Source organism: Balaenoptera borealis (assembly GCF_965194805.1).
Source record: "Balaenoptera borealis genome assembly, chromosome: 3".
NCBI lineage: Eukaryota > Metazoa > Chordata > Mammalia > Artiodactyla > Balaenopteridae > Balaenoptera > Balaenoptera borealis.
This window is the reverse complement of record NC_138866.1, coordinates 84643072-84669304: the sequence shown is the minus strand read 5'-3', so window position 1 is coordinate 84669304 and position 26233 is coordinate 84643072. Positions and strand designations below refer to the sequence as shown.

The 26233-nt window shown below is 37.2% G+C and overlaps 1 protein-coding gene across 26 annotated transcripts in view; it reads right to left on the bottom strand.

Annotated features, from left to right (window-relative positions):
- Positions 1-26233, bottom strand: part of MGA (MAX dimerization protein MGA) — a 190418-nt gene that overhangs the window by 14495 nt on the left and 149690 nt on the right. For 7 of the 26 annotated variants that reach the window (XM_082387791.1, XM_082387782.1, XM_082387779.1 and 4 more), the window contains exons 10-17: positions 15585-15811; positions 14164-14340; positions 13481-13553; positions 11648-12165; positions 9105-9402; positions 7022-7648; positions 3453-3743; positions 1837-3350 (exon numbers count right to left, since the gene is read on the bottom strand). In XM_082387791.1, the coding sequence (XP_082243917.1) occupies positions 1837-3350; positions 3453-3743; positions 7022-7648; positions 9105-9402; positions 11648-12165; positions 13481-13553; positions 14164-14340; positions 15585-15811 (3725 nt within the window). The other 19 variants (XM_082387780.1, XM_082387773.1, XM_082387794.1 and 16 more) reach the window with 19 other exon arrangements.

Genomic DNA, 26233 nt, shown 5'->3' with positions numbered 1-26233 from the left:
AGGCTACTCACAACTCTCCTTACACTATTCCAATATAATGCTAATCAGAGGTATAAAGCTATCATAGGTGTCAGACATACACATAAATACAATGTAGAATTTAGATTTGAATGCCCTTACTTTTAAAAGGCCAGTGTACCTGTCAGATTCCCTATTAGGAAATTTAAGCAATGCCACGCTGTATGACTAAGACACACTAAAGGTTCCATTAAGTCAGTTCTACTGATAGCAATAGTTTTCACTGATTTTAAAGCTGGACTGTTTTTGACCTGTGGTTGCCAAGGGGGAGGAGGTGTGGGGAAGGGATGGATTGGGAGTTTGGGATTAGCAGATGCAAACTATTATATATAGAATGGATAAACAACAAGGTCCTACTGTATAGCACAGGGAACTATATTCAATATCCTGTAATAAACCATAATGGAAAATTTTTTTAAATTAAAATTAAAATAAAGTTGGACTGTTTTTGGTCTGATGCTTACCTAGGCTGACTTACAATGAAAGAGCCTGCAAAAAGTGCAAAAAGATCTGCAATCTAACTCCTAAACTACCTACAGATATAAGTCCTCAAAACGGATTAGGTTATAGATAGAATGTGAGGCAAATGCATATAGAATCATCCAACTGTAGAGCTAGAGCCTCATTTTATAAATGAGACAGGTGAGGTACAGAAATAACCAACATAGGAACGTTAGAATATTTAAACATTTTAGAGGTTTAAAATATGAATCTTTTTGCTATATTTTATCTCCGTAAGGCAGTTAGTTAGGCATTAACAGAGAAGGACCAGGTAACACAGAGAATGAATGAATCTCAAGGAAGTGAGATTCTAAAACTGCCATGTGTGACAATCATTGTATTATCTGCTCCTGAAGAGAGGGACACAATTTAGATTTCAAGGCACCCCACAGGCAGCTGGCTATCACCTCCTTACGTTTTACATCAGACCCCAGGTCAGGGGTCAGCAAACCACAGCCTGCCATCTGTTTTTGTAAATAAAGTTTTATTGGAACACAGCCGCACTCATTCACTTACTATTGTTTATGGCTGCTTTTACTCTACAACAGCAATTGAGTAGTTGCAAGAGCAAGTCATCTAGCCTGCAATCTAAAATATTTACAATCTGGCTCTTTACAAAAAAAGTTTGCCCAACTCCTGCCCTATATCATATCTGACTCTCAGTTACTTAGTTCAGCAAATACAACCCTAAATAGAAGTCTAAAAAATGGCTTCAGAAAAATAAAAAAATAAATTAGAAAGGTCAAATTACAAAGGAAGATGACCAAAGTTCAGAATACAAATTCTAGACACTATTTAATTTTAGGAGATGATTAAAAACAACTTTAGGCAGGGTTATATTAAAATATTAAATAGTATTTTTCATTTCTCTCCAAAAAGAGAAACATCTCTATAAATGCAGATAGATAAATTATCTTCCAGTTCTAAGGCTGCCTATTCCCTGTTTCTTATATATATCTACCAGATAAGGTACAATCACTTCACATACAAAATATCAAAGAAACTGAGACTGAATGGGAGTAGTGGTTTCAGACTTTTTCTTAAAAATAACCTAATTTGATAGGGACTCTCAAGCATCTATCCCCCTAAGGCTTAAGCCAGCCTTCCTATAATATCAGACAAGTCTCAAAGCTCAATAAAAGCTCAATAAATGTTACCTGACTGACACAGCCCAAAAACTACCAAGTCATTTAATCATGATCTAAACCTAGGCATCCAAATCAATGTATCAGGTCTTAGTGATCTTCTGGAAAAACTACTGTCTCTAATGAATCATTTAAATTCTTGAAGTTTCAGTCACAACAAAAATGGGCTCACCACCTTTTCTACATCATCAACCTCCTCACTCTGGTAGTCAGAAACAACATCCACAATCTCATCAATAGAATCATCGGTTTTCTCATTCTCATCTTCCTCATCATCCTCTTCCAAATCCAAAACAGTGAAGTCAGCACTGCTTCTCCCACCCTTCTTCTCTTGCTTTGGTTTTATCTGTTCTCCTGATAGCAGTAAGTGACCTTGAAAATGTCCTTCCCCTCTGCTCCCTTTGGTAGCTCTCCTAGGAACAATGGAGAAGGCTGCAGGACTAGAAATCCTACTCCAAGAATCACATTCAGTTTTTACAATTCTGGCATTCTCAGTAGTTCCACTTTTTCCAAGTAAATCAGAGATGCCGTGTTCTTGTTGAAACACATCTGAATTTTCCTGACAAGTTTCTGTTTCTTTAATTAACTGCTCATCTGTCTCTTTCTTGCATTCTTGTGAAGTTCTAACACATTTCTGGGTCAAAGGGCCCTTTAGGTGTTTTCTCCACCTCTCCCTAATGCTGTCCTTCTCCAGAGAATCTCCACATCCCTTCTCCTTGGCCTCTGGCTTTGGATTAGATTGCTGCTCCACAACTCTGCTCCCTGAAAATTCAAGTTTACTTTCTTCTTTAGAGATAATTGGAAATTCATTTGATTTTTCCCCTGGATTGTCTAAGCCTTTCTGCTGTTCCACTTTCACATCAAGTTTTTTAAGCTGCACATTACTCACACTTTGGACTGTCATATTACTGGCTCTTCCAGAAATGGTCTTAACTTCCAGAACAGTCAGTTTTTCTTTGGAACTGTTATGATTCCTAATCCCATACTCTTCATCAACATTTTTATAGTCTTCACCTGTGTGTGAGCCAGTGATATAGGCATGCTGAGAAGGTTTAACAGTTGCAGGACCTTCTTCTGTAAGGGATTCTTCATCTAAATGATCACCCCCATCTTCCAAAGAATCATTCAGAGTTTCTTCTGAGACAGTAGCTCCTGAGTTTTGCTTTATTATATTAGCCTCAGGGTCTATAGCTTCTCCTCCTGACTGTAGGGTCTTCTTAGTTTCCTGTTCTCTTTTTAAAAAGCTTGTTTCATCTTTCTGGTCTGCATTCTGAGATTCTCTTTTCATCTGAAGTGAAGCAACATGCTGAAGAATGGAGCTGGGAACAGGCTTTTGTCCTGGGAGCTGCAACAACGCAAAACTACCAGACTGGAGAGGAATAAGACTGGCTGTACCAACAGGCTGCCCTCCTGAACTATAGGTTATTTTGGTTTCAGAGCCTGTTTTACTTGCAAAGCTTTGTGGTTCAGGAGGGGAAATCCTCAGAGTCAATGTACCAGACTGAGACACAAAACTAGGTCCAGAAGAAAGCAATGATGGTGCCTGAGTGATAACATTCATTGCTGGAGAAGACCCAACAGCCTGAATTACAGGATTCATAACAGAGAAAGAGGAGGACGAAGCAGAAGATGGTGGAGTCTCTGAAGGTTTGGAAGGAGTGGGTAACCGGATTCCCATCACAGACCCTAGTAAGAAAAAGAACATTTTAAATCACCACTGCCCAAATCAAGACTTCCAAAGTATGCATTTCTTTTCTAACAGGTGATTCCAAGACACTAATTTTATACCTGGGTTCCGAAACATGACAGGCTGTAAGTTGGGCTGGGTATTAGAGCCTCGAAGCTGATGCAAAGGGAGGAGCTGGACAATCTGCCCATTAGGGTGCCTGAACAGGTTCATTCCACTTGGGCTCCTAACAGGCTGCAAGACCATCCGATGTCCCTGAAGTTGTGTGTTTGGGACAGGTCTAAGAGTAGGAGAACCCTGCTGCACTGGAATCAACAACAATCGAGGTCCAGCACGTTTCACTGTGTTAGGAGAGACCTGTGGAGTAGCCACTGGAATCTGAGGAGCATTTTCTGAAAAACAGGAAATGGAAACATAGTATCAGAATTTCCCTTTAATACTTGGGAAAAAATAATTATGACATAGGATCTAACCATGCTACAAATAACTTCTACTTTAAACTACAGAGTTGGTAAAATCCTGTACGTCCATGATACACTACTTACTAGTCTTACGGCTGAGAACGATTTACTTTAAACCTAAGTATTAACCAGACATTGCAGGGCCTTACATTTAGATTGGTAAAAAAGAAAGTATCAATTGTCAAGAGGTGCATTTAAAGAGATAACACTTCTGCCTAATGAAAAACATGGCCTTTTAACCTGGTTCTCATTAAAGTTCAAGATAAAATTCTCTTGTTCAACTTAAAAATTCAGGCTGTTAACACTTAATAGACTTATGACTTAGTTTCACAGGTCTTACTCAAGTAAGAAAAAGTCAAGGACTAAAAATCACAAGGTACTAAAAACTTCTTGGCTTGTAAAATTCACTGATAAATAAGCAAAGCATAAAGATTTGTGGAAATTATTTTTCAGAAGGAAAAAAAAATACATACCCCCAAAAAATGGAATGAAATTAAGAGACATCAAAGAAGCAGGGAAATAAAGCCTGGTTAGGAAGAGGCAAAAGATAGTTTTAAAACAAACAGAAAAAGCAGAAATTTAATGCAGAAGATGTGAATTAAAAGAGATTTCAAAATATTAATAGTACCTAAAGATTCACTTTAATGTTTGGAAGAAAATACTAAGGACATGGAAAAAAATAATATGAGTAATCTACAGATAGGTTTTTGGTTACAGGAATAAAGAGGTAGGAATAACGTAATAGTAAGCATAAATGAAAGTGGTCTAACATTACCATTCAAGTTACTGAACTTCTTTAACATTATTATTTCCAATTACTCCTTTTTTTTAAACATTATTAAATAAAATTTTTCATCAGTTTGTCACTAAATATAAAAATCAACAAGCCAAACAAAACAAAGATTTTAATATGTGATATTCTATCAGATAGGTACTCTGCCCAAAAAACATATCAAATTTCTAAAACAAAGTGAAGCTCCTAAGATTTACATGACAAATTATATATAGACGATCCATGACTACTTTGAAAACGAAATAAAACACAAAGACCAAACTGTTTATGAAAAAAATAGTGTGCAACTTAAAAAAAATTCATCTATCTTATGTGAATTAAGAAACATGTTAAAAGCATTCTTAATTTCCTGAACATTTCTATTCACATTAAGTTTTAGAGAATGATTCAAAACCAAATTACTCCAAAAGCAGCCTTTAATACATACACTAAATATGTGATTATTTATTAATATGTGTGAGAGGGGAAGAAGGGAAAGACAAAAAGAAGGAAAGTCAAATGAAAAAGTCAGAGTTGTCGAAATCCCCAAGTTGGGATCTACTTTATGAACCTATAACAAAATTATACACTTCCTTAGAAGTTGGCAGTGATTTGAGTCAGCTCCATTTATAAAAGAGCAGGTAAAAAAATCTGTTAACGTTAGTATTTCCTCAGTAGTATTACAGAAGACACTTTTAGGTGGTAGGTGGATATAGAATAACACCATATCACACTATCAGCATTTTAATCTTTTGATTAAAATACAGAAGAAATTACCAGTCTTTGATATTATGTCTTTAATATTATGCCAGCATTTTCTAACTTTCTTCATTAACAGAGAGAGCAAGCCACATGTTAAGAACTTACAGTAGCTGGCTAGTATTTGATACTTTTTATTATTGTTTCAGTGTATTTATTTATGAGGCTACCCTCTATTTCGGCAAGTAATGTTGGTTTCCAATAACAGTAATACTGCTCCTTTTAAAAGTACATTTAAGTGAACAAATGACTGGATTTAAATAAAAATATTATGTCAATTGTATGATAGTACAAATGGGAATCAGAGCAAAATACCTGAATGTATGTTCCAAGTGATTGAAATCTGAGAGACAATGAACTACAAAAGGTAAACTGTTTTACAGTTTCATGACAGAATTAAAAATATAAAGAAAGGTTAGAATCCATGATTTAGAAGACATGACCAGTTAAAATATGACAAGATATGAACCTTGAGATTCAAAAGGAAATCAAAACAGCTTCATCAACAACAATTTTACTTTTGAAATTATATATTAGCCATTTTTGGTATGTTTGTTTACAGGAAGTAGCAAAAGACAACAAATTTGATACTGTCATCCACTTTTCCTTTCAACAGCACTTCAATTTATAAATCACTTCTTTCCTAAAATATCAAGAGGGATTTGGACCATGCCCCTAAAGAAAAAAATATTTAGTAGGAAAACTATCAGTTACCAAGAGAGAACTGCTGTTGGCTATTTTATTCCCCCTTAAATCCTGCAAAGTCTTTCACACTCTTTTCCACAGTAATTCCTCTTAGACTCTACTAAGAGAACAACTTGCTTTAGCTGGTTGAATTAAGATAGAAAAATTACCAAAGTGTTGAACTATTCCTATTTCAAATTCACTTAAAACTAAGCCAACAAGAGAAAAAATTTCATTTTAACTATAAACTTAACATATAAAATATCAGAGTCCTGAACAAAGAAATATGCCTCCTTCCTTCAATCAGTTTACGTATAGTAATTAAGCAGGAGAATAATGTCAGTAGTATATAGGAGTTGGGCTGATTCATAAATGATTTTTACTAAGAAAGAGGACCTAGAATTTTAATCTTAAGCAAGGAGGAGAGAGAAAGGGCCCTCAGCTTGGCTGCAGCAGAAGCAGAAGCCCTCCAATCTTTTTTAAATATAAAGCAGCAGCCCTCCCACCCCCAAAACAGGGAACAACTACATATGGTTCCCTCCTCAGATATGCACTCCCAACTCTCAGCACACAACAGGTTGCACTTCCTCCTATGCCCACCTTAACGCTGCTCTACTGGCTCAGAGTTCCACTCCCATATGCAGTATCCTTCAGCCAGCATTTCCATTCTAATGTTTTTGAATATCGTTAATCTCCTGAGGAAATCTCTAGCCCCATTAAACCATCTGTCAAGGCTGTTTATCTCTAAAGTACCAGTTACAGGTTTTATTAGCGCTCTGGTTACAAAATTGCATGAATTTTCAGTGATTGTCCTAACCCTATATTTACCACAAGCTCTATTATTTTCAGTGTTCAGTTTTGCAGAATGTAATGATTTTTAGGAATATATGTATCATGTTATAGCAGAAACACCTGATATATCTATAATCCTATCAAAACCACAAAGTTACATAAACAGCTGTCAGTAAACCAGCTTGTAACATCTAGGCCTTACCTGGTCTCTGGCTCACTGGTGGACTCCCATCAATTCCCGAGAGTATAATGGGAACAGAGCTCAGAGATGAAGTTGGTGTGGTCACCATGGAGGAAGATGCAGCTGTGGTCACCACGACTATGGAGGTGGAGGCAGTGGAAGCAACAGGAAGAGTTATGGTTGGAGGAGATGCTACCAAAGACTTAGGAAAAGCAACTGAAGCCACAGGGGTAGTTATCCCAGTCGTTTTGATAAGGTTCACAGTGGCTGTAGACTGGGTAGGTGTTACAAGGGTGCTGGTATTAGTTTCAGAGACCTCAACAACCCCTGCAGTGGGGGCACCAGAAGAATAAGTAGTTTCCTTAGTTCCCACGTCAGAAATAGCAGTCATAGGTGTCACAGCAGTAACATTCTCTAAAAACACTTGAGGGGTGGTAGTAGTGACAGCAGCAGTCACAGGACTGCACACCTGAACTGGCTCAGAAGAAACCACAGGTGTGACGACCATTACTGGAGAAGGTCTGATACTGAACTTCTGTGGCCCTGTTAGGGGTTGGGGTGTGCTAACTCCAGGTATCTTCTGCTGCAGGGCTCCAACTTTACTCATCACAAACTGTGTGAACACACCACCAGGAGAGGGTCGAGCCGCTGCAAATAAAAATTTGCTGGTCAAAAATCTTCAGTTCTCATATTTTATCCTTGTAGTGATTGTGTTTATCAACATTTATTGGGCACCACTGGGTCAATTTCTTACAGGTATTAAGAAATTTCTTACCTGCATTACACATGCCAATTTCCACCCACAGAAATCAAACACACCCCTCCACCCAAACCAAACCTTTAAAATTCTAACTTTAACAAAGGGATTAAAATTGGGTGTTCCTTCTGAAATTCTTTTGGTTATGCAATATAATCAAATTGCCAGGACACTAAAAAGACAGTACAGCAGCACACAACTTCATCATCTAAAACAGATGAAGAGACTGCGCTCCTCCTCATTAGAAAGGACGCCCATACCCTTTCTCTCTGGGTGTGTATTTCTGCCTAGCTTCCAACTTAATAAACTCTTTCTCTGTGTGCTCTCTGAATGAATGAATGAATGAATGAATGAATAAAAACAGATGAAGAAAGTAAGAAGCTGAAATTGTATTCCTAATTCTAATTTTAAAACTTTTTCCCACCACTTCCTCCTGTCCCAGCACCTCCACCTCTTTATTGTTGTCCTTTTACAAGACAGTAAAGTTTTGCATTTTTCTAAAATGTATAAAGACATTTTTTAAAAGAGGACAGGATAAGACTATCTTTTTTTAAAATCACCAATTAAAGCTACTTCTTAAGAAAGAGGTAAAATGGGTTCTTTTTAAGGCAAGGCCTATCCTCCATCTTCATACAACTCCAGCATTTAGCCAGAGATTTCAATTTCCTATTAGAGGAATAAAAATAGAGCAAACGACATTTTTACTTAACATTCCTAAATAGATCTGAAACAACAAAAAGAGGAATCCAATAAACCAACTGCATATACTCTCAATGCTAAAACACAAATGATTTCAAGAAGGTAATTTTTTACAGACTCTAGCACTGCAATGTTAAACAAATGAGGTTTTTACTCATAGAACAGGGATGAATATAATAAAGCACTGTTTCCAAAATTATATTTTACAAGAGCCTTCTACTCTAAGCCTATAACTCAACCCACTTTGATTTTGCTAGCTCCTTGGTTTCATTAAGTTCAAGAAACATACATATGACTGGTACCAAAAACACCAGTCCTCATAGGAAAAATAGTAAATTAGGGGAAGTATTTAAGAATACATCTTCCCTTTTGAAAAACAAAATTAAAAACCTAAGCCTTTTCTACATTAATAAAACCAGTCTAAAAGTCTGGAAATAACTGTAAAACTAACTCGAATTCAGTTCATCTAGTATTGTAGGTCATCAGAAGAGTTACTAAAAAATTTTAAAATTCAGGCAAGATAGACATCAAGAAAAAAAATAATGCCAACTTCTATATTTCTCTAAGTTTTACAACCCCTGTATCTGTATCCACTGGCCCAGCACCAGGTCACAACCCTTTGGAAAACATATATACAGTCCAACTTACCAATTGGTCTTTTCGCCGGGACAAATGCCTTCAGATTCTTCCCAGGGCGATTTGTGGTAGTGCTGGAGGAGGATGCCGTTTTGGAAGTGGATGTTGAAGGCAACAGGGTACGTGGTTTCCTGGATGCAGCCACCTTGGCATTGGATGCTACCTTGGAGATGACAGTACTGAGGGTTGAGAGGTCCAGGACTGAGGGTCGCAACCTGCCTGTGATATAAGCAGCTAGCCTATTGGCTGGATGCAATGCCCCCATCTGTCCCAATAGCAACTTAGCCTGCGGGTAACTCTTACCATTAACCTGAAACAAGTGGCAAAGAGAAATTCTGTAAAGATAAAATTCTCTTGCTAACTCATCTCCCTTGACAAGGGTTTCATTTTTACAAGGTTTTAAAGTCTGTTTTTCAGATTTAAAGGGAAAAAGAAATGGACTTTTTCCATTTGGTATAATCTGAGTATTTAGGAGATGAAAAAAATGTTGTCATCTGATACTCTGAACTAATCTCATCTCCTTCATTTTGGTAGTTTGGAAACAGAGAATCTTAGAAACTCATCATACCTGCATCCTAGATATGTGGAAGATACAGTCAAATCTAAGGTACCATCCAATTGTTTTACTTGTCAACATGCAACTTTGGTTAAGCTATTAACAATCATCAGCAAAAAAAATGAGTAACTGTGTTCCATGAAATCTCTCTGACGAGACCACTGGCATGATGAACGCTTCTCATAAGCATCCTTCATATTTGAAAAATATATGGTGAGTCTACTTTAACTTATGAGAAAGCCACTATTACAAATACCTAAGCCACAAAGTCACCTTAGTTTTCAATTTTCAAAAAAACTCAACTTTGAAGATAATTGTCTTCATCTTTTGGACAAAACTTGGACTTAAGATAAATGCTAGTTGAAACTCACAGTAATTTTTTAAATTATCAATAAATTGTCAGAAGAAAGTGAATCAATGAATGAGGTAAAGATTTTTCTCTACTGCCTGAGTTGACAGACCACCCCATCTTAGGCATGAGAATCATTTTAAAAAAAAGAAAACAAAAACCTCCCAAGTTTCTTACCCAAGTTCTCTATGTCATATTGCTAAGTGACCAGAGGAGATATCCTTTCCTGTCTCTCTTTTCCATCATTTAAAGGGGTGAGGGAGTGGAGTGAGGTGGGGAAAATTCTACTCTCTAAATTAATAGGGAACTGGTGAGGAGAATAGCTACACCAAGCTTCTCTCTCTTCTAAGACACAAAATTACTCTTTGCTACTTACGTAAAATTGTTATTATTTCCAGAAAGATCAGGAATATCTTTGTCCCATGTTTGATACAAAGAATATGATCTTTCCATCCTAAAGTAAACTTTACTATATAGTTTTCCAGGCTCTGTGGAGTCTGGATCAGATACCCCTATCTGCTCCCTTGGGACTTGCTCTGAACACTACTCAGCAGCTTCCCCAAAGCGTACCTTACTACAGTGGCCTGACTGCTTATGCAGGTTCATATTTTACGGTGGCTTTCTGAGTCCTAGACAGGAGAACACAAAATTTCTATGACTGTATCTGAGGGGCGTCTAGTCTCACTAGAAATGATCTCAGTTAAGTCTCTGTTCTCAAAGTATCAATCAATAAATGAAACAAGGAGAAAACACTCTTCTCATCATTAAGAGTTTAAGAAATACCAACAGAAGCAGTTACATAGCAACTGCAACAGAAAGTTTTTAATTAAGTAAATCAGTCATAACAATGGAACAGTCCTTAGCCCAGAGAAGCAGTTGAGCTAGTAAAGTCAAGTAACCTTAGCAATAAAGTCAGACACTACCCCACATTTGGTACTATGATATAAAAGTGCATTTAATATGTCACTGAACAAAAAGAGAAAAGCTTTTTGACTGTGACTACATTTTACCTCAGAACTTTTCTTTCCAAAGGATTTTCTAATGCCAGTATAATTTTACTAATATACCTGCCTGAATTACTTAACAGCAAGGATATAGATATTTGCCCTACAACAATGATTAGACTGCAAAAACTCTATGAATCAAATAAAGAAAAAATAAGTAAACTGTGGCTCAATTTTTTTTATATTTATGTATTTGAATAACACCATCGTAAATTAAAATTTTCTCCCAAGTTTCCAAACATATACTGCCTATCTTAAAAGTCAGTTTTATTTTACCTTGTTTTATTTTAAAAGCTGTCTGCTAATAATAATCCCAAGAACTAGACTGAATCCCTTACTATCCTTGCTTGACTGTCAAAATATCACTGCAGCCCAGGTAATACAGTTTAAGAGCAACTTTCTTGGAAGACTAGAAAGAAAACTATAAGCCAATACAGTACTCTACGTTTCTGTTTGTAAATGTGCCAAAAATTCACCCTAGGTATGCATCTAACCTAGGCCTATTACAAAAAGAGATAATGATTTTGTCACCCAGTTCCCAGGAAATGTGAAGATAAGTAATATAAGGCCCACAAAGGGTTCTGAAAAATCAAGGTGTTACCTAAGTATAAAAAGGTGCTACATCCAGATTAAAGATAATTCTCACCTGGATAAGCCCAGATGTGCTTGAACTGGGTTTACGTTTATAGGCCACAAGCTTCCCTGCAGGAGAAAGCCCTGCATAAAAGGGCAGACCTTTGCCTCCATGTAATCTCTCCCTCACTGAATCCAGGGCATCTGTCTGCACAGGAGAGATATCATCCATTTTCCCAGGGGATAATGGACCGTCAGGAGTCTCTGATCCAGATTTCTCAGCCATATCATCTTGGTCTTGACATGATGGCATAGAGATTTTCACACGAGAAGAATAAACAGGAGGATTCTTTTCACCCCGGCTCTTTCGCTGAGAAGCCAACTCAATGATGAAGCTGCCCACCTTAAGTGACTGTGGCATGTTGCTATTGATGTGCTGAGATAAGATGCTCAAAATCTTGTTCCGATCCTCCTCCCAGTTGCAGTCTGAGATGATTTCTATCAGTTTGGTGGGACCACCAGGTGACCTCTGATGCACATAGGAGGTAGAAGAGGATTCCCCTTCATTGCAGGAAGACTTCCAGCTTTTTTCTGATAAAGAATTGAAAGATATTTCTGTATCACAGAATTTTGCACTGAACTTTGAAAAATTTTTATTTTTCCTGAGTTATCAGAAAGTGCCAGAGGCATAGAAATTCAACAGCTGCCCAGTGTCCCATTCCCATGTACTTTCAGTGGTAATTTGACGCTCATAATTTGGGAATTTTCCATGAAAAAAAGATTCCAGAGAATCAGACTATAAAATCTTCACTATTCTGCTCACTGGGCTCTCTTAATAAAAGGGAGTCCCTCTTAAGACTGCTCTAAAAAGCCATTAACTATTACATAAGAAAGTATTACCTTGCAAACAAAGTATATAACCAAGGTTAGGCTTATTTGGCATAGTGTACTTGCTATCCATATAGGCAAAGCAAAGATACTTGCAAGATGCTTTGTAATATGTGATGGGTAGAGTCAACCCTAAAGAACAGCAACAAGAGAGATGGTGTTTGGTTTAAAAAAAAAAAAAAAAGTGTGCTCTATCTCTAGTTTCCACTGCAAATACTTCTGATTTACTTCTGTACCTCTAGATATGATTGCTCCACTTCTACATTTTAGGCAAAACCACTCAAGTGTGTTTATATGCATGGCAACATATTAACTAAATGTATATTCGCTAGCTAGATTTCTATAGCACAATCTCCCAACCAATGTGCTATAGTTACAGATATGTCAGGATACAGATCCCCTCAGCCTTCAGGGTGGTCATGCTAATAGGTAGCTTCCTCCACTTGCCCCGGTGTGCTAGCAACATTACCATTTTTTGTGTTTATCATGCCATTAAGAAAAAGTTAGGAGGCACTGCTGCTTAAGCATCTGAAGTTTTAAAGAGCAAAACCAAAAACAAATAGTTAACTCCCTAGACACTACCCTTCATCATAGTAATTCTGGCAGTAGCCTTTAGTAGATAAATCAGCGATACTCCTTCCTTTTTCCCTCTGTATTTCTCCAACTGTGGCAACTATTGAGAACCCCAGGGAAAATTTCAGTAGCTAATGATGCCAATATTGCTGAGGTTTTTATATAAAGAAGTTTAAAAAAAAAATCACTGACCTCATCCTAAATGTTTCTTGCGACAACATACCATATCAACACCAACAAACTGTATTTCTTAGAACAGGAGTGATAAACACAGCAAATAATTGGAAAAAAACTTATCTATCATCTCTATTTTTAGCAAAAACTAGAAACAGGGTAGGTAGACATGCTCTGGATTGGTAGCTTTGATTTCCCCCCATTATTAGTATAATCCACACCTATGCAATATAAATACTATCAAATGATAAGACCTAGATTTCATTCTGACCTTGTGATTTATCAGAATCATCCTCCAGGTCACAGGTGATTGGTTTCAAGGGCTGCTGTTCAGAATCCGGCTCCTGACAAAGAGAGTAACGCAGAAAATACTTTAATTCAACACATATTTAATATCAACAGAGACTAGGACATGAGAATTAAATTTCTCAAGGAAGCTTAAAACGGTAGAAAGATTAAAGTGCTCAAAGAACATCTTCACATCCACATGCACAGCTGCATTACTACCATATTATACAACCATAAAAACAAGTAGTCGTGCTGTTTAATGTCCTTGACAGTGACTGAGTTACCAAGAAAGAATTAACATTGCACTTCATAGTGTAATTCTAGTAAAGAAGGAAAAATATTTAATGTTTAATGAAACAAGTTTCAGTTATTTAGAGAATTCACCGATGTGGAAAGATGCATATACTAATAATCACATTAATTAAAACCAAAAATGTTTAAACTTTTAAAAGTTACTCCAACATCAGAAAGAATAATACTTTTAATGACCTTAAGGGAATATTCTCTAGAACACGCATGCAGAGAAACATATATATATAAATTGATATACACATTATGTAAACCTTCTCTGCCCGTTCAGAATTATTCTGATAGTAATGCAAATTCTAATACCAGCAACAGGGAATCGGAAGTTAAAAAGAAAAATCTATGCAATAAGTAATTCACCTTTACACTACAGTTCTCAGGACTAGAATGACATGAGCCCTGCTGCTGAAACGATGGGGATGGTGATGGTGATGGTTGTCTCTGTTCCTCTTGTTTTCGTTCATACACTCGAACTCGGGCACAAGTCATCATACTTTCAAAGTACAAGTAGACTGGATCCTTGTCTTCTTCCCGAATCTGTAAGTTTCATACAACAAAACACTCCAAACACTGGGGAAAAAAGTCTCTGAGACTCCCAAAGGAAAAGGATGTTTAATCTTTGCTTCTATTACAACACTTAAGAAATTTTAATGCAAACTTTAAAGTTAAATAGTACAATTACAGTTTGTATGTGCTGAATCTTGGGGGAGTTAGAAAGGATCTGGTTCTCTTTCAAGAAAATTCAGCACACCAGAGCAGTGCTTCTCAAATTATCTGCAGTGAAGGATAAATTTCTTAATTACCTGTCACACACAGACTGATACTTTTGTAAAATAAATTACTAGAAAAACAAAGGCCAGGTTTTTCAGTATTAGATTTAATAGATAAAAATTTCTCTATCAACTTGTAGCGAAAGTTTCTAAACATCTACTCTCATTTTCTATACTTATTTCATCACAGACTAATAAACAGTTATGGATCGGCACTGTATGAGGCCACACTGAACAGCACTGCACTAAAAGATCTTCTTCAATTTAATGGACTGTAAAGACTGAAATGGATTTATTAATAATCAGAAATGCTTAAGCTATTAACACAAGAGAAGCGTCAGCTCTTTTACCTATCATCTTCACCTGGTCATGCAAATGTTATTTTAAATCTTGAACTTTATTGTATATAAAGAAATTTGCTTTAAAAAGATCACAGTTATTTTTTAAAGCTTCTTCCTAATGCTTTTCTAATAACGTGTACTACATACATCTTAATCACTCAATATTCTATACTACAGGAATAAGAGTACCTTTTGCAAGTCATGTTTAAAAAAAAAAAAAAGGCCCATCTTTATATGATCCTTCTAAAGAGAGATTTGGCTATCTTTAAGAATTACAGTAATCCTGCACAGGTCCACTTACACACAGATTTTCGTCAACAGTAAATACTACTTACATGATCCTCGGTTGGCTGAATCCACACATGCAGAATTATGGACACAGAGGGTTAACTGTAACATAATATGCGGACTTTTGACTGCACAGAGGGTCCACACTCTTAACCCCTGTGTTGTTCAAGGGTCAACCATACTACTATTCACTCTACTTTTAATGACATTTTTTTAAGTGCCATCAATTAAACTGACTAAATCAGAAAGGGAGATGGCTTGCAGACATATTACCTGAAAGCACCATGATTCACAGAATACAAACCAAAAATCTAGTTGAAACCCATCATCTTTACAAATGATTTTTGTAACTTTCAATAAAAGATGTTAACACCAAGCTTACCACAGGATTGGGTTTGGGAGTATATGCCCTTGCAGGTTTAATTCCAGTGAGCAGTTTGCCCTTTACAGTAGTAGATAAAACTTCTGGCTGAGGCAACAACAATGGTTTCATAGGCTCAATGACAGAAGGCGTTGGGATATAAACTGGCTCTGGATCTACTTCACCTTCTACTTTCACCCATAATGGGTAATGTCGAACAGGCTGTTCAGGCTCTGTTTCACATATAGCTTAACAAAAAGAAGGGTAAGATTGTTAGATGCCTTTGGCAACAAAAGTTCACTGAGGCATTGCCAAAACAAAATATGCTCCCTCATAAAAAGCACCAACTCATTAAAATAATCAAACAGATGCCCCCTAAGAAAACCTTTAGTTGCCCTCATGCACCTTAATTCATTCATCTATTAACCAAATATTTGTTGAATACCTATTATAAATCAGATACTGTTTTAGACACTAGAGTGAAAACAGCTATGACTAAAACAAAGTTCTTGGGATTCCCTGGTGGCGCAGTGGTTGAGAATCTGCCTGCTAATGCAGGGGACACGGGTTCGAGCCCTGGTCTGGGAAGATCCCACATGCCGTGGAGCAACTAGGCCCGTGAGCCACAATTACTGAGCCTGCGCGTCTGGAGCCTGTGCTCCGCAACAAGAGAGGCCACGATAATGAGAGGCCCGCGCACCGCGATGAAGAGTGGCCCCCACTTGCCGCAACTAGAGAAAGCCCTTGCACAGAAACGAAGACCCAACACAGCCATAAATAAATAAAAATAAAAATTAAAAAAAAAAACAAAAAAAACAAAGTTCTTGCCTTCACAGAGTTTATAATCCATAGGAGAAAACAAACTAATAAACATATAGTATCAAGTAAAAAGAGCATCATTGAACAATATAGCTGGGTAAATAAGGGATGAAGAGTTAACAGGAGATGCTATTATATTTAACATGGTCAGAAGAGACTTTCTCTAGTATCTTGGAAAGGTAATCATTCTATACTACGCTTTTTAATTTTACAAATAACAAATATTTATTGAACCTTACTATGTACAGACTCTAAGCACTTAATATGTTTTAAATCATGTAACTGTAACAATAGTCCTTGAGGTATTATTATTCCCATTTTGCAGAAGCTGAGGTTCAGGGAAGTCCATCAGTAAGAGGCAAAAGCAGGATCAAACCCAGTCAATCTGGCTCCAGAGCTGTTTCTGTTGCCTTCTGAAGACAAATTCTATTCAAAAGTTAGCCTGAACTCGGCACAGGAGCAAAAATACGTTTAATACAAAAGCAATGAAACCTGACTGAGATGAAATCATACTATCAACAAGTTCTACACAAAGGAAAACGTGCATTGATTATTTAACCAAATTAAATGGAGGATCTAGGTTAATAGGCTGCTGGCTTTATTCTTAAAGCAAACTGCCCAATCCCATCAAGAAGACACAGAAGTAAACCTTGTTTTTTGAATTTCAAAGGTCAGTGCTCTGAGAGGATGTAGCTGACTCTGAACCAAAGACCCAAAATCTATGCCTAAAGTCACATAAAATGTGACTACGCAGCAACTGACACTTAGTCAGACACTTAATCTTTTATAACAAAGCAGTATCCAAACCGCTACCAGATTTCATAAGAAGTACATCTGCTCTGAACATTAAGACCCAACTAGTAAAGAACAATTTTGCCCAAAAGTCTCCTAAGGCTAACATCATTCAGAGCATAACCACAAAATACTGAATAAAGGCTTAAAATAGGGAGGAAAAAACCTTCAGAGCTAGAATGTGATTGGGCCAATTAATTAGCTACTTAGCAGTCTCTGTTATCCAACTTTTATAACTTAGCTTATTTATCACAAAATTCACAAAGGCTGGTAAGACCCCAGTATTCATTCATGTATTCAAATATTTAAATGTTCACTATGTATCAGACTTTGTAGATACAGTAATGAACAAAACTGACAAAAACCCCTGCCTTTATGGAGCTTACATTTAAATTGGAGGGAAGAGGGTAAGACAGGCAATAAACAAGACAAATAATGAAAATATGTTGGATTTTGGTAAGTGCTTACGAGAAAAAACAAAGCAGAGAGAAGTAAATAGTATGTTTAGTGAGTATGTATTTTGAGGGGGAGTGTTGCAATTTTTAAAAGGGTAACCAGGGGGACTTCCCTGGCAGTCCAGTGGTTAAGACTTGGCCTTCCAATGCAGGGGGTGTGGGTTCAATCCCTGGTCAGGGAACTATGATCCCACATGCCTCATGGCCAAAAAAAACCCCAAAACATAGGGCTTCCCTGGTGGCGCAGTGGTTGTGGGTCCGCCTGCCAATGCAGGGGACACAGGTTCGAGCCCTGGTCCGGGAAGATCCCACATGCCGTGAAGCGGCTGAGCCTGTGTGCCACAACTACTGAGCCTGTGCTCTAGAGCCCGCCAACCACAACTACTGAGCCTGTGTGCCACAACTACTGAAGCCCATGTGCCTAGAGCCTGAGGTCTGCAACAAGAGAAGCCACTGCAGTGAGAAGCCCGCGCACCGCAACGAAGATAGCCTCCGCTCGCCTCAACTGGAGAAAGCTGTGCGCAGCAACGAAGACCCAATGCAGCCAAAAATAAATAAATAAATTCATAAAAATCAAAAAACAAAACATAAAACAGAAGCAATATTGTAACAAATAAAGACTTTAAAAAAAAAGGTCCACATCAAAAAAAAACTCTTAAAAGTAATAATAATAGTAATAAAAGGGCAACCAGGGATGACCTTACAATGAAGGTGGTGTATATAGAGCCTCTACCACTCATTTGGTTAAAGCTTTACTGTCTAGTTTTACGAATTATTTCACACACATATTAATTCTACTATAAAAATAAAAGCCTTCAGGCAGGTCAAGTACTATTGTCTTACCTCTCTTAATCATCTTTCAACGATTTTCTAAGCCTCCATAAACTAATGATTATAATAAGTAAAGAACCCTTCTCATCTTTTTTTCTTTTGAAAATAATAGCTCCTAAATATACAATACAATACTTCAGAAGAAACCCTCTTAAAATGTCTGAAAACATCCTAATTCCTCATAGGGAATCAAAGGCAACTCTGAAGTTTCAATTGTGGATAAGAGGGAAAATGGTGGTTCCAATAAATAGGAGAGTTCACAAAACCTAATGAATTGAGTTCTGTTTAGGACATGTAAGACTGGAGTGACAGCAACATAACCAAGTAGGGTAAGAAATAAAAATTAGGACTGTCATTGGCAGAGACTACACCTGAAGCCATGAAAATGGACAGACTCCACACAAGGGCCAAAACAACAGTCCACTTCCTCACACTCCATTAGCCCGCTGTCCACCTGATTCCTTTACACAGCCTGGAATACAGGATAGAGCACTTCTCTGCTCCCCTCACAATACACTAGAGATCCTCGTACCCCTTCATCTGAAACCCATATAAAGGGAGCTAGCAAAGGCAGGATAAGGGGAGAACCAGAGTGGCATATATTCACAGAAACCAAGAACAGAAACCTGTTTCAAGAAAGAATTAATATCCCCTCATTTCTACTCAAATGCCTTCTAAAATACACTATCTTCCCAAGGTTCCCTAGCGTTATCACTCTGTCTTCTGAGTTCTCGATAAGTCTTTTGTTCATGACACTTAAAACATATGGCACTTTTGTTATTGTGGCACTTAAAATTACCATAAATATATATCTACATGTTTACCATATACCTGTTTCATCAAACTGACAGTAACCTCTTACAGACAGACTTAGAAGCTAATTATCTGTATCTTAACTCCTCTCACTCCTAGCAGTGCCCAGCGTACTTGCTCCATAAATGAAGTGTCAGACATGCAAGTCCCAGAAAACTGCTGTGCTAATAATCAGCATACTATATTCATCTCCCTCCTATTTTGAAGACATTTTCAACCTTTTTATTGTGAAATATAATACCCATAAAGTGCAGAAACAATGTATATACACCTTAATACATATTAACAAATACATTGTACAACCATGTAAACACTCTACAGATTAAGAAATGAAATACTGCCATAAACCCCGGAAACCTTTGCATGCTTTTCTCAGTCATAATCCTTCCCACAAGAGACTCACTTAAATGACAGCCACCTCCCTGCTTTCCTTTTTTAACACCAAACATCACACCTAAACATCATAGCTTAATTTTGCCTGCTTTTGGACTATACTACAAAGCTACAGTAATCAAGACAGTATGGTACTGGCACAAAAACAGAAATATAGATCAATGGAACACGATAGAAAGCTCAGAGATAAATCCACACACATATGGTCACCTTATTTTTGATAAAGGAGGCAAGAATATACAATGGAGAAAAGACAGCCTCTTCAATAAGTGGTGCTGGGAAAACTGGACAGCTACATGTAAAAGAATGAAATTAGAACACTCCCTAACACCATACACAAAAATAAACTCAAAATGGATTAAAGACCAAAATGTAAGGCCAGACACTATAAAACTCTTAGAGGAAAACATAGGCAGAACACTCTATGACATAAATCACATCAATATCCTTTTTGACCCGCCTCCTAGAGAAATGGAAATAAAAACAAAAATAAACAAATGGGACCTAATGAAACTTAAAAGCTTTTGCACAGCAAAGGAAAACATAAACAAGAAGAAAAGACAACCCTCAGAATGGGAGAAAATGTTTGCAAATGAAGCAACTGACTAAGGATTAATCTCCAAAATTTTCAAGCAGCTCATGCAGCTCAATATCAAAAAACCAAACAACCCAATCCAAAAATGGGCAGAAGACCTAAATAGACATTTCTCCAAAGAAGATATACAGATTGCCAACAAACACATGAAAAGGATGCTCAACATCACTAATCACTAGAGAAATGCAAATCAAAACTACAATGAGGTATCACCTCACACCAGTCAGAACGGCCATCATCAAAAAATCTACAAACAATAAATGCAGGAGAGGGTGTGGAGAAAAGGGAACCCTCTTGCACTGTTGGTGGGAATGTAAATTGATACAGCCACTATGGAGAACAGTATGGAGGTTCTTTAAAAAACTAAAAATAGAACTACCATACGATCCAGCAATACCACTACTGAGCATATACCCTGAGAAAACCATAATTCAAAAAGAGTCATGTACCACAATGTTCACTGCAGCTCTATTTACAATAGCCAGGACATGGAAGCAACCTAAGTGTCCATCAACAGGTGAATGGATAAAGAAGGTGTGGCACATATATACAATGGAATATTACTCAGTCATAAAAAGAAACGAAACTGAGTAATTTGTAGTGAGGTGGATGGACCTAGAGTCTGTCATACAGAGTGAAGTTAAGTCAGAACGAGAAAAATACTGTATGCTAAAACATATATATGGAATCTAAAAAAAAAAAAGTGGCTCTGAAGAACCTAGGAGCAGGACAGGAATAAAGACGCAGACGTAGAGAATGGACATGAGGACATGGGGAGGGGGAAGGGTAAGCTGGGACGAAGTGAGAGAGTGGCATGGACATAAATACACTACCAAATGTAAAATAGATAGCTAGTGGGAAGCAGGCGCATAGCACAGGGAGATCAGCTTGGTGCTTTGTGACCACCTAGAGGGGTGGGATAGGGAGGGTGGGAGGGAGACGCAAGAGGGAGGAGATATGGGGATATATGTATATGTGTAGCTGATTCACTTTGTTATAAAGCAGAAACTAATGCACCATTGTAAAGCAATTATACTCCAATAAAGATGTTAAAAAATATAATAATAATTTTGCCTACTTTTGAAATCTTTAAAGCATAATTACAGAGATGTGTTCTTTGCGTAGCTTTTTTTCTTCTCACACAACATATCTGTAAAATGCATCTATATGCTGTTGCACATAATTCATTTATTTTTACTGTGGTATACTACTCCACTGATTATTCATACTATTATTTATTCATTCTACTGCTATTAGGTATCTGGGTTTGTTTTCAGATTTTAGTTACTCTGAGTCTTGGTGCCATAAACATTGTTGTAGACCGCAGTTCTGCTGGTTACTTAGGAGTCAAACTGCTAGATCAAGGGCATGTGAATCACCAATTTCAGTAGGTACTGTCAAACTACTTTCCAAAGTGGTTATACCAATTTACATTCCCATTAGCAGTGCATGAGAGTTCCCATTTATCAAGAGTTGATATTATCAGAGGATTTTTGTTATAACCATTCTGGCAGGCATGTAGTGGAATCTTGCTGTGGATGTAGTTTGCATTTCCAATTATAAATGAGATGTTCAACATCCCTCCTGGCTATTTCTAGGTCCTTGCATTTTCATATAAATTTTGGAATCAGCTTTTCAAGCTTCACATAAAAAGCTGTCAAGATTTTGATTAGGATTGCAATGAAATTACAGATGAAAAAGAGAAGGAATACCATTACAATATCTGCTTGCTAACAGTTTTTTGGTTTTTTTGGTTTTTTGGTTTTTAATTTAAGAATGGATATTGAGAGGTTTCTGGGGAGATGGTGGAGTAGGCAGCACCGCATATATAACTCCAGATCTGAACAACAACTGTACTGACAGAATCTGTCTGATGTATTTTGAAACTCTGGAGTCTGCTGAAGGCTTACAACTTCCAGGGGAAGACTTGGACAGTAAACTTTGTGTTCAATTTCAGCTCTTGGCACAATAGCAGTTACCCATTCTTCATCCCTCTTGTCACCTGGCAGGCAGCTGGGCATGTGTTCCTGGAGCAGCTTACACACAGTGGGAGCCAGGGTGAGCAGAAAGGACCCTGTCTTCCAAATGTCAGGGATCTCTACTCTGACTGCTGCTTCTGGCAACAGAGGTGCAGACAAAGAGGCAGGAAGCCATTGCTGCTGAAGCTCCCCACACTATCGCAAGGCGTTACCCCTTTGTCTTAAGTAACTTCTAGGGGATTTAAATGGACAGCACCCTTTTCTCCTCTTAATTTTTCACTTTTTCCCCTTTTTGGGAGCCAGACACTAAAGACTAGAATGCTAAAAAAAACCAAAAAACAAAACAACAAAAAACCCAAAACCCTGCATATATGAGGAAAATTAGAAAGTGACTATGCATGCCCAATGAAAGGCTCAGAAAAGACCTGAGAATACCTTAAGTTTACACCTCAGGCTGATCCTTGGCACAAAGACAGCCTACAACAATCAAAAAAACAAAACCAATAACAAAACAAACAAACAGAAAACCCTGAGGAAGGAGAATCTGATTTCCAGAGTTACCACATTATTAGACTCAAATGTCCAGTGTTCCACAAAACATCACAAGGCATACAAAGAAACAAGAAAGTATGGCCAATTCAAAGGAAAAAAATAAATCAACAAACTGTCCCTGAAAAGGACCTAATGACAGATATACCAAAGACTTTAAAACAACTGTCTTAAAGATACTCAAAAAAATAAAGGAAGATGTGGAGAAAGTCAAGAAAACAATGTGTGAGTAAAATGGAAATACTGATAAAGAGACATAAAACCTGAAAGAAACCAAAAAGCAATCCTGGAGCTGGAAAGTACAGTAACTAAAATGAAAAATTAGCTAGAGGGATTCAAAGACAGATTTGAACAGGCAAAAGAAAGAATCAGTGAACTTGAAGATCAGACAATGGAAATCATGGAGTCTGAGGAACAGGAATAAAAGAGATTAAAGACAAGTGAATAGAGCCTAAGGACCTGTGTGATACCATCAAGTGGACCAATATAGGCTTCACAGGCATTCCAGAGAGAGAAGAGAAAAAGAAATGGGTAGAGAGAACATCTGAAGAAATAACAGCTGAAAACTTTCAAACTTCAAGGAAAGACATGAATATAAACATCCAGAAAGCCCAACAAATTCCAAGATGAACTCACAGAGACCCACACTGAGACACATTATAATCAAACTTTCAAAAGAGAAAGACAAGCAGCAAGAAACGAATCATCACAAGGGATCCTCAATAGAAATATGAGCAGATTACTCATCTGAAACTTTGGAAGCCACCAGAGAGTGAGCTGATCTATTCAAAGTGCTAAAATCCTATATGTGGCAAAACTGTCCTTCAATAGTGAGGGAGAAATTAAATTCTCAGATAAACAAAAGCTGAGGTAGTTCATGACCATTAAACCTGCCTGCAAAAAATATTCAAGGGAGTTCTGCAAGGTGAAATGAAAGGACACTAGACAATAATTCAAACTTATATGGAAAAATAAAGATCTCACTACAGGTAAATACATGGGCAATTATAAAAGCCAGTATTATTATAACAATGGTTTGTAACTGCACTTTCCATTTTCTACAGGATTTGAGAGAGTAATACATTTAAAGGGAAAAAATCATTACTATGAAAGTTAGCATTACTGTATTTTTAGTTTATAACTCCAAATCTTGTTTTCTACATAATTTAAGAATTCAGGCACTTTAAAAAATTATTTATGTCTTTGAAGACACAATGTATAAATATGTAATACTGTGACATCAACAACCAAAAGATATGGAAACACAGCTATAAAGGAGAAGAGTTTTTCTATGTTATTCAAGTTAAGTTGGTATAAATTCAAATTAGAATGTTATAACTTCAGGATGGTAAATGTAACCCCTATGGTAACCACAAAAAAATAGCTATAGAATATCCGTAAAGGAAATGAGGAAAAAATTTAAACATTTCACAACAAAATATCAACTAAACACAAAATAATACAGTAATGTAGGAAATGAGGAACTAAAGAGTTTTAAGGCATATAAAAAACAAACAGCACAATGACAGAAGTCCCTCCTTATCAATAATTATTTTAAATGTAAATAGATTAAATTCTCCCATCAAAAGAAAGATCGGCAGAATCAATTAAAAAAACACATGATCCAACTACACCCTGTGTACAAGAGACTCACTTGAGAGCCAAAGATACAAACAGGTTGAAAGTGAAAGGATGGAAAATGATATTCCATGCAAGTAATAACTAAAAGAGAACAGGGGTGGCTATACCAAGATCAGACAAAGTAAACATTAAATCAAAAAAGGCTGCAAGAGACAAAGAAGGACATTATATATTAATAAAAGGTTCAATCCATCCAGAAGAAATAACTATCACATTTACACACCTAATGACAGACCACCAAAATACGTGATGCAAAAACTAACAGAATTGTATTAGATGGCATCTTCTTCCTTCATAATGCTGTTTCGCCTACATTGAAAATCTGTAGTTTAGTGTAGCAACCTTCATTAATTATGTGAGATAGATCTTCTGGATAACTTGCTGCAGCTTCTATATCAGCACTTGCTGCTTCTCCTTGCACTTTTATGTTACTGAAGACAGCTTCTTTCCATAAACTTCAAGAACCAACCACAGCTAACTTCAAACTTTTCTTCTGCAGCTTCTTCACCTCTCTCAGCAGCCTTCATAGAATTGAAGAGAGTTAGGGCCTTGCTCTGGATTAGGCTTTGGCTTAAGGGAATGTTGTGACTGGTTTGATATTCTATTCAAACCACTTAAACTTTCTGAATGTCAGCAATAAGACTGTTTCGCTTTCTTATTATTCATGTGTTCACTAAAGTAGCATTTTTAATTTCCTTCAAGAACTTTTCCTTTGCATTCACAACTTGGCTAACTGTTTGGTGCAACAGGCCTAGCTTTCAGCCCATCTCAGCTTTTGACATGCCCTCCTCACTAAGCTTAATCATTTCCAACTTTGATTTAAAATGAGAGATGTAAGACTCTTCCTTTCACTTGAAAACTTAGAGGCCATTGTAGGGTTATTAATCGGCCTTATTTCAATATTGTTGTGTCTCAGGAAATAGGGAGGTCAAGGAGAGGGAGAGAGATGGGAAAGAGCCAGTAGCTAGAGTAGTCAGAACACACACAACATTTATTAAATTTGCCATCTTATATCGGTGCAATTCATAGAGCCCCAAAACAATTACATTAGTAACATCAGAGATCACTGATCAAGGATCACCAAAACAAGTGTAATTATAATGAAAAAGTTTGAAATATTGTGAGAATTACCGAACTATGACACAAAGACACGAAGGGAGCATATGTTGCTGGAAAACATGGTGCCAACAGACTTGCTGGATGCCAGATTGCCACAAACCTTCAATTTATAAAAACTGCAGGGGCTTCCCTGGTGGCGCAGTGGTTGAGAATCTGCCTGCCAATGCAGGGGACGCGGGTTCGAGCCCTGGTCTGGGAGGATCCCACATGCCGCGGAGCAACTGGGCCCGTGGGCCACAACTGCTGAGCCTGCGCGTCTGGAGCCTGTGCTCCACCACAAGAGGCCCGCGCACCGCGATGAAGAGTGGCCCCCGCTTGCCGCAACTAGAGAAAGCCCTCGCACAGAAATGAAGACCCAACACACCCAAAAATAAATAAATAAATAAATAAATTATGAAAACTGCAGTATCTGCAAAGCACAATAAAGCCAAGTGCAATAAAATGAGGTATGTGAATGTCTTTTTCTTTATCCCAACTACATCAGCTTTATAGTAAGTCTTAAAGTCAGGTAGTATAAGTCTATCAACTATGTTCTTTATCAAAGTTATTTATTAAAGGACTATTCTAAGTCCTTTGTTTTCCATATAAATTTTAGAAACAACTCGCCAATTTCTACCAGAAGAAGTCTGTTGAGGTTTTGATTGGAACAGCATCAAATTTATAAATCAATCTGAGGAAAACTGT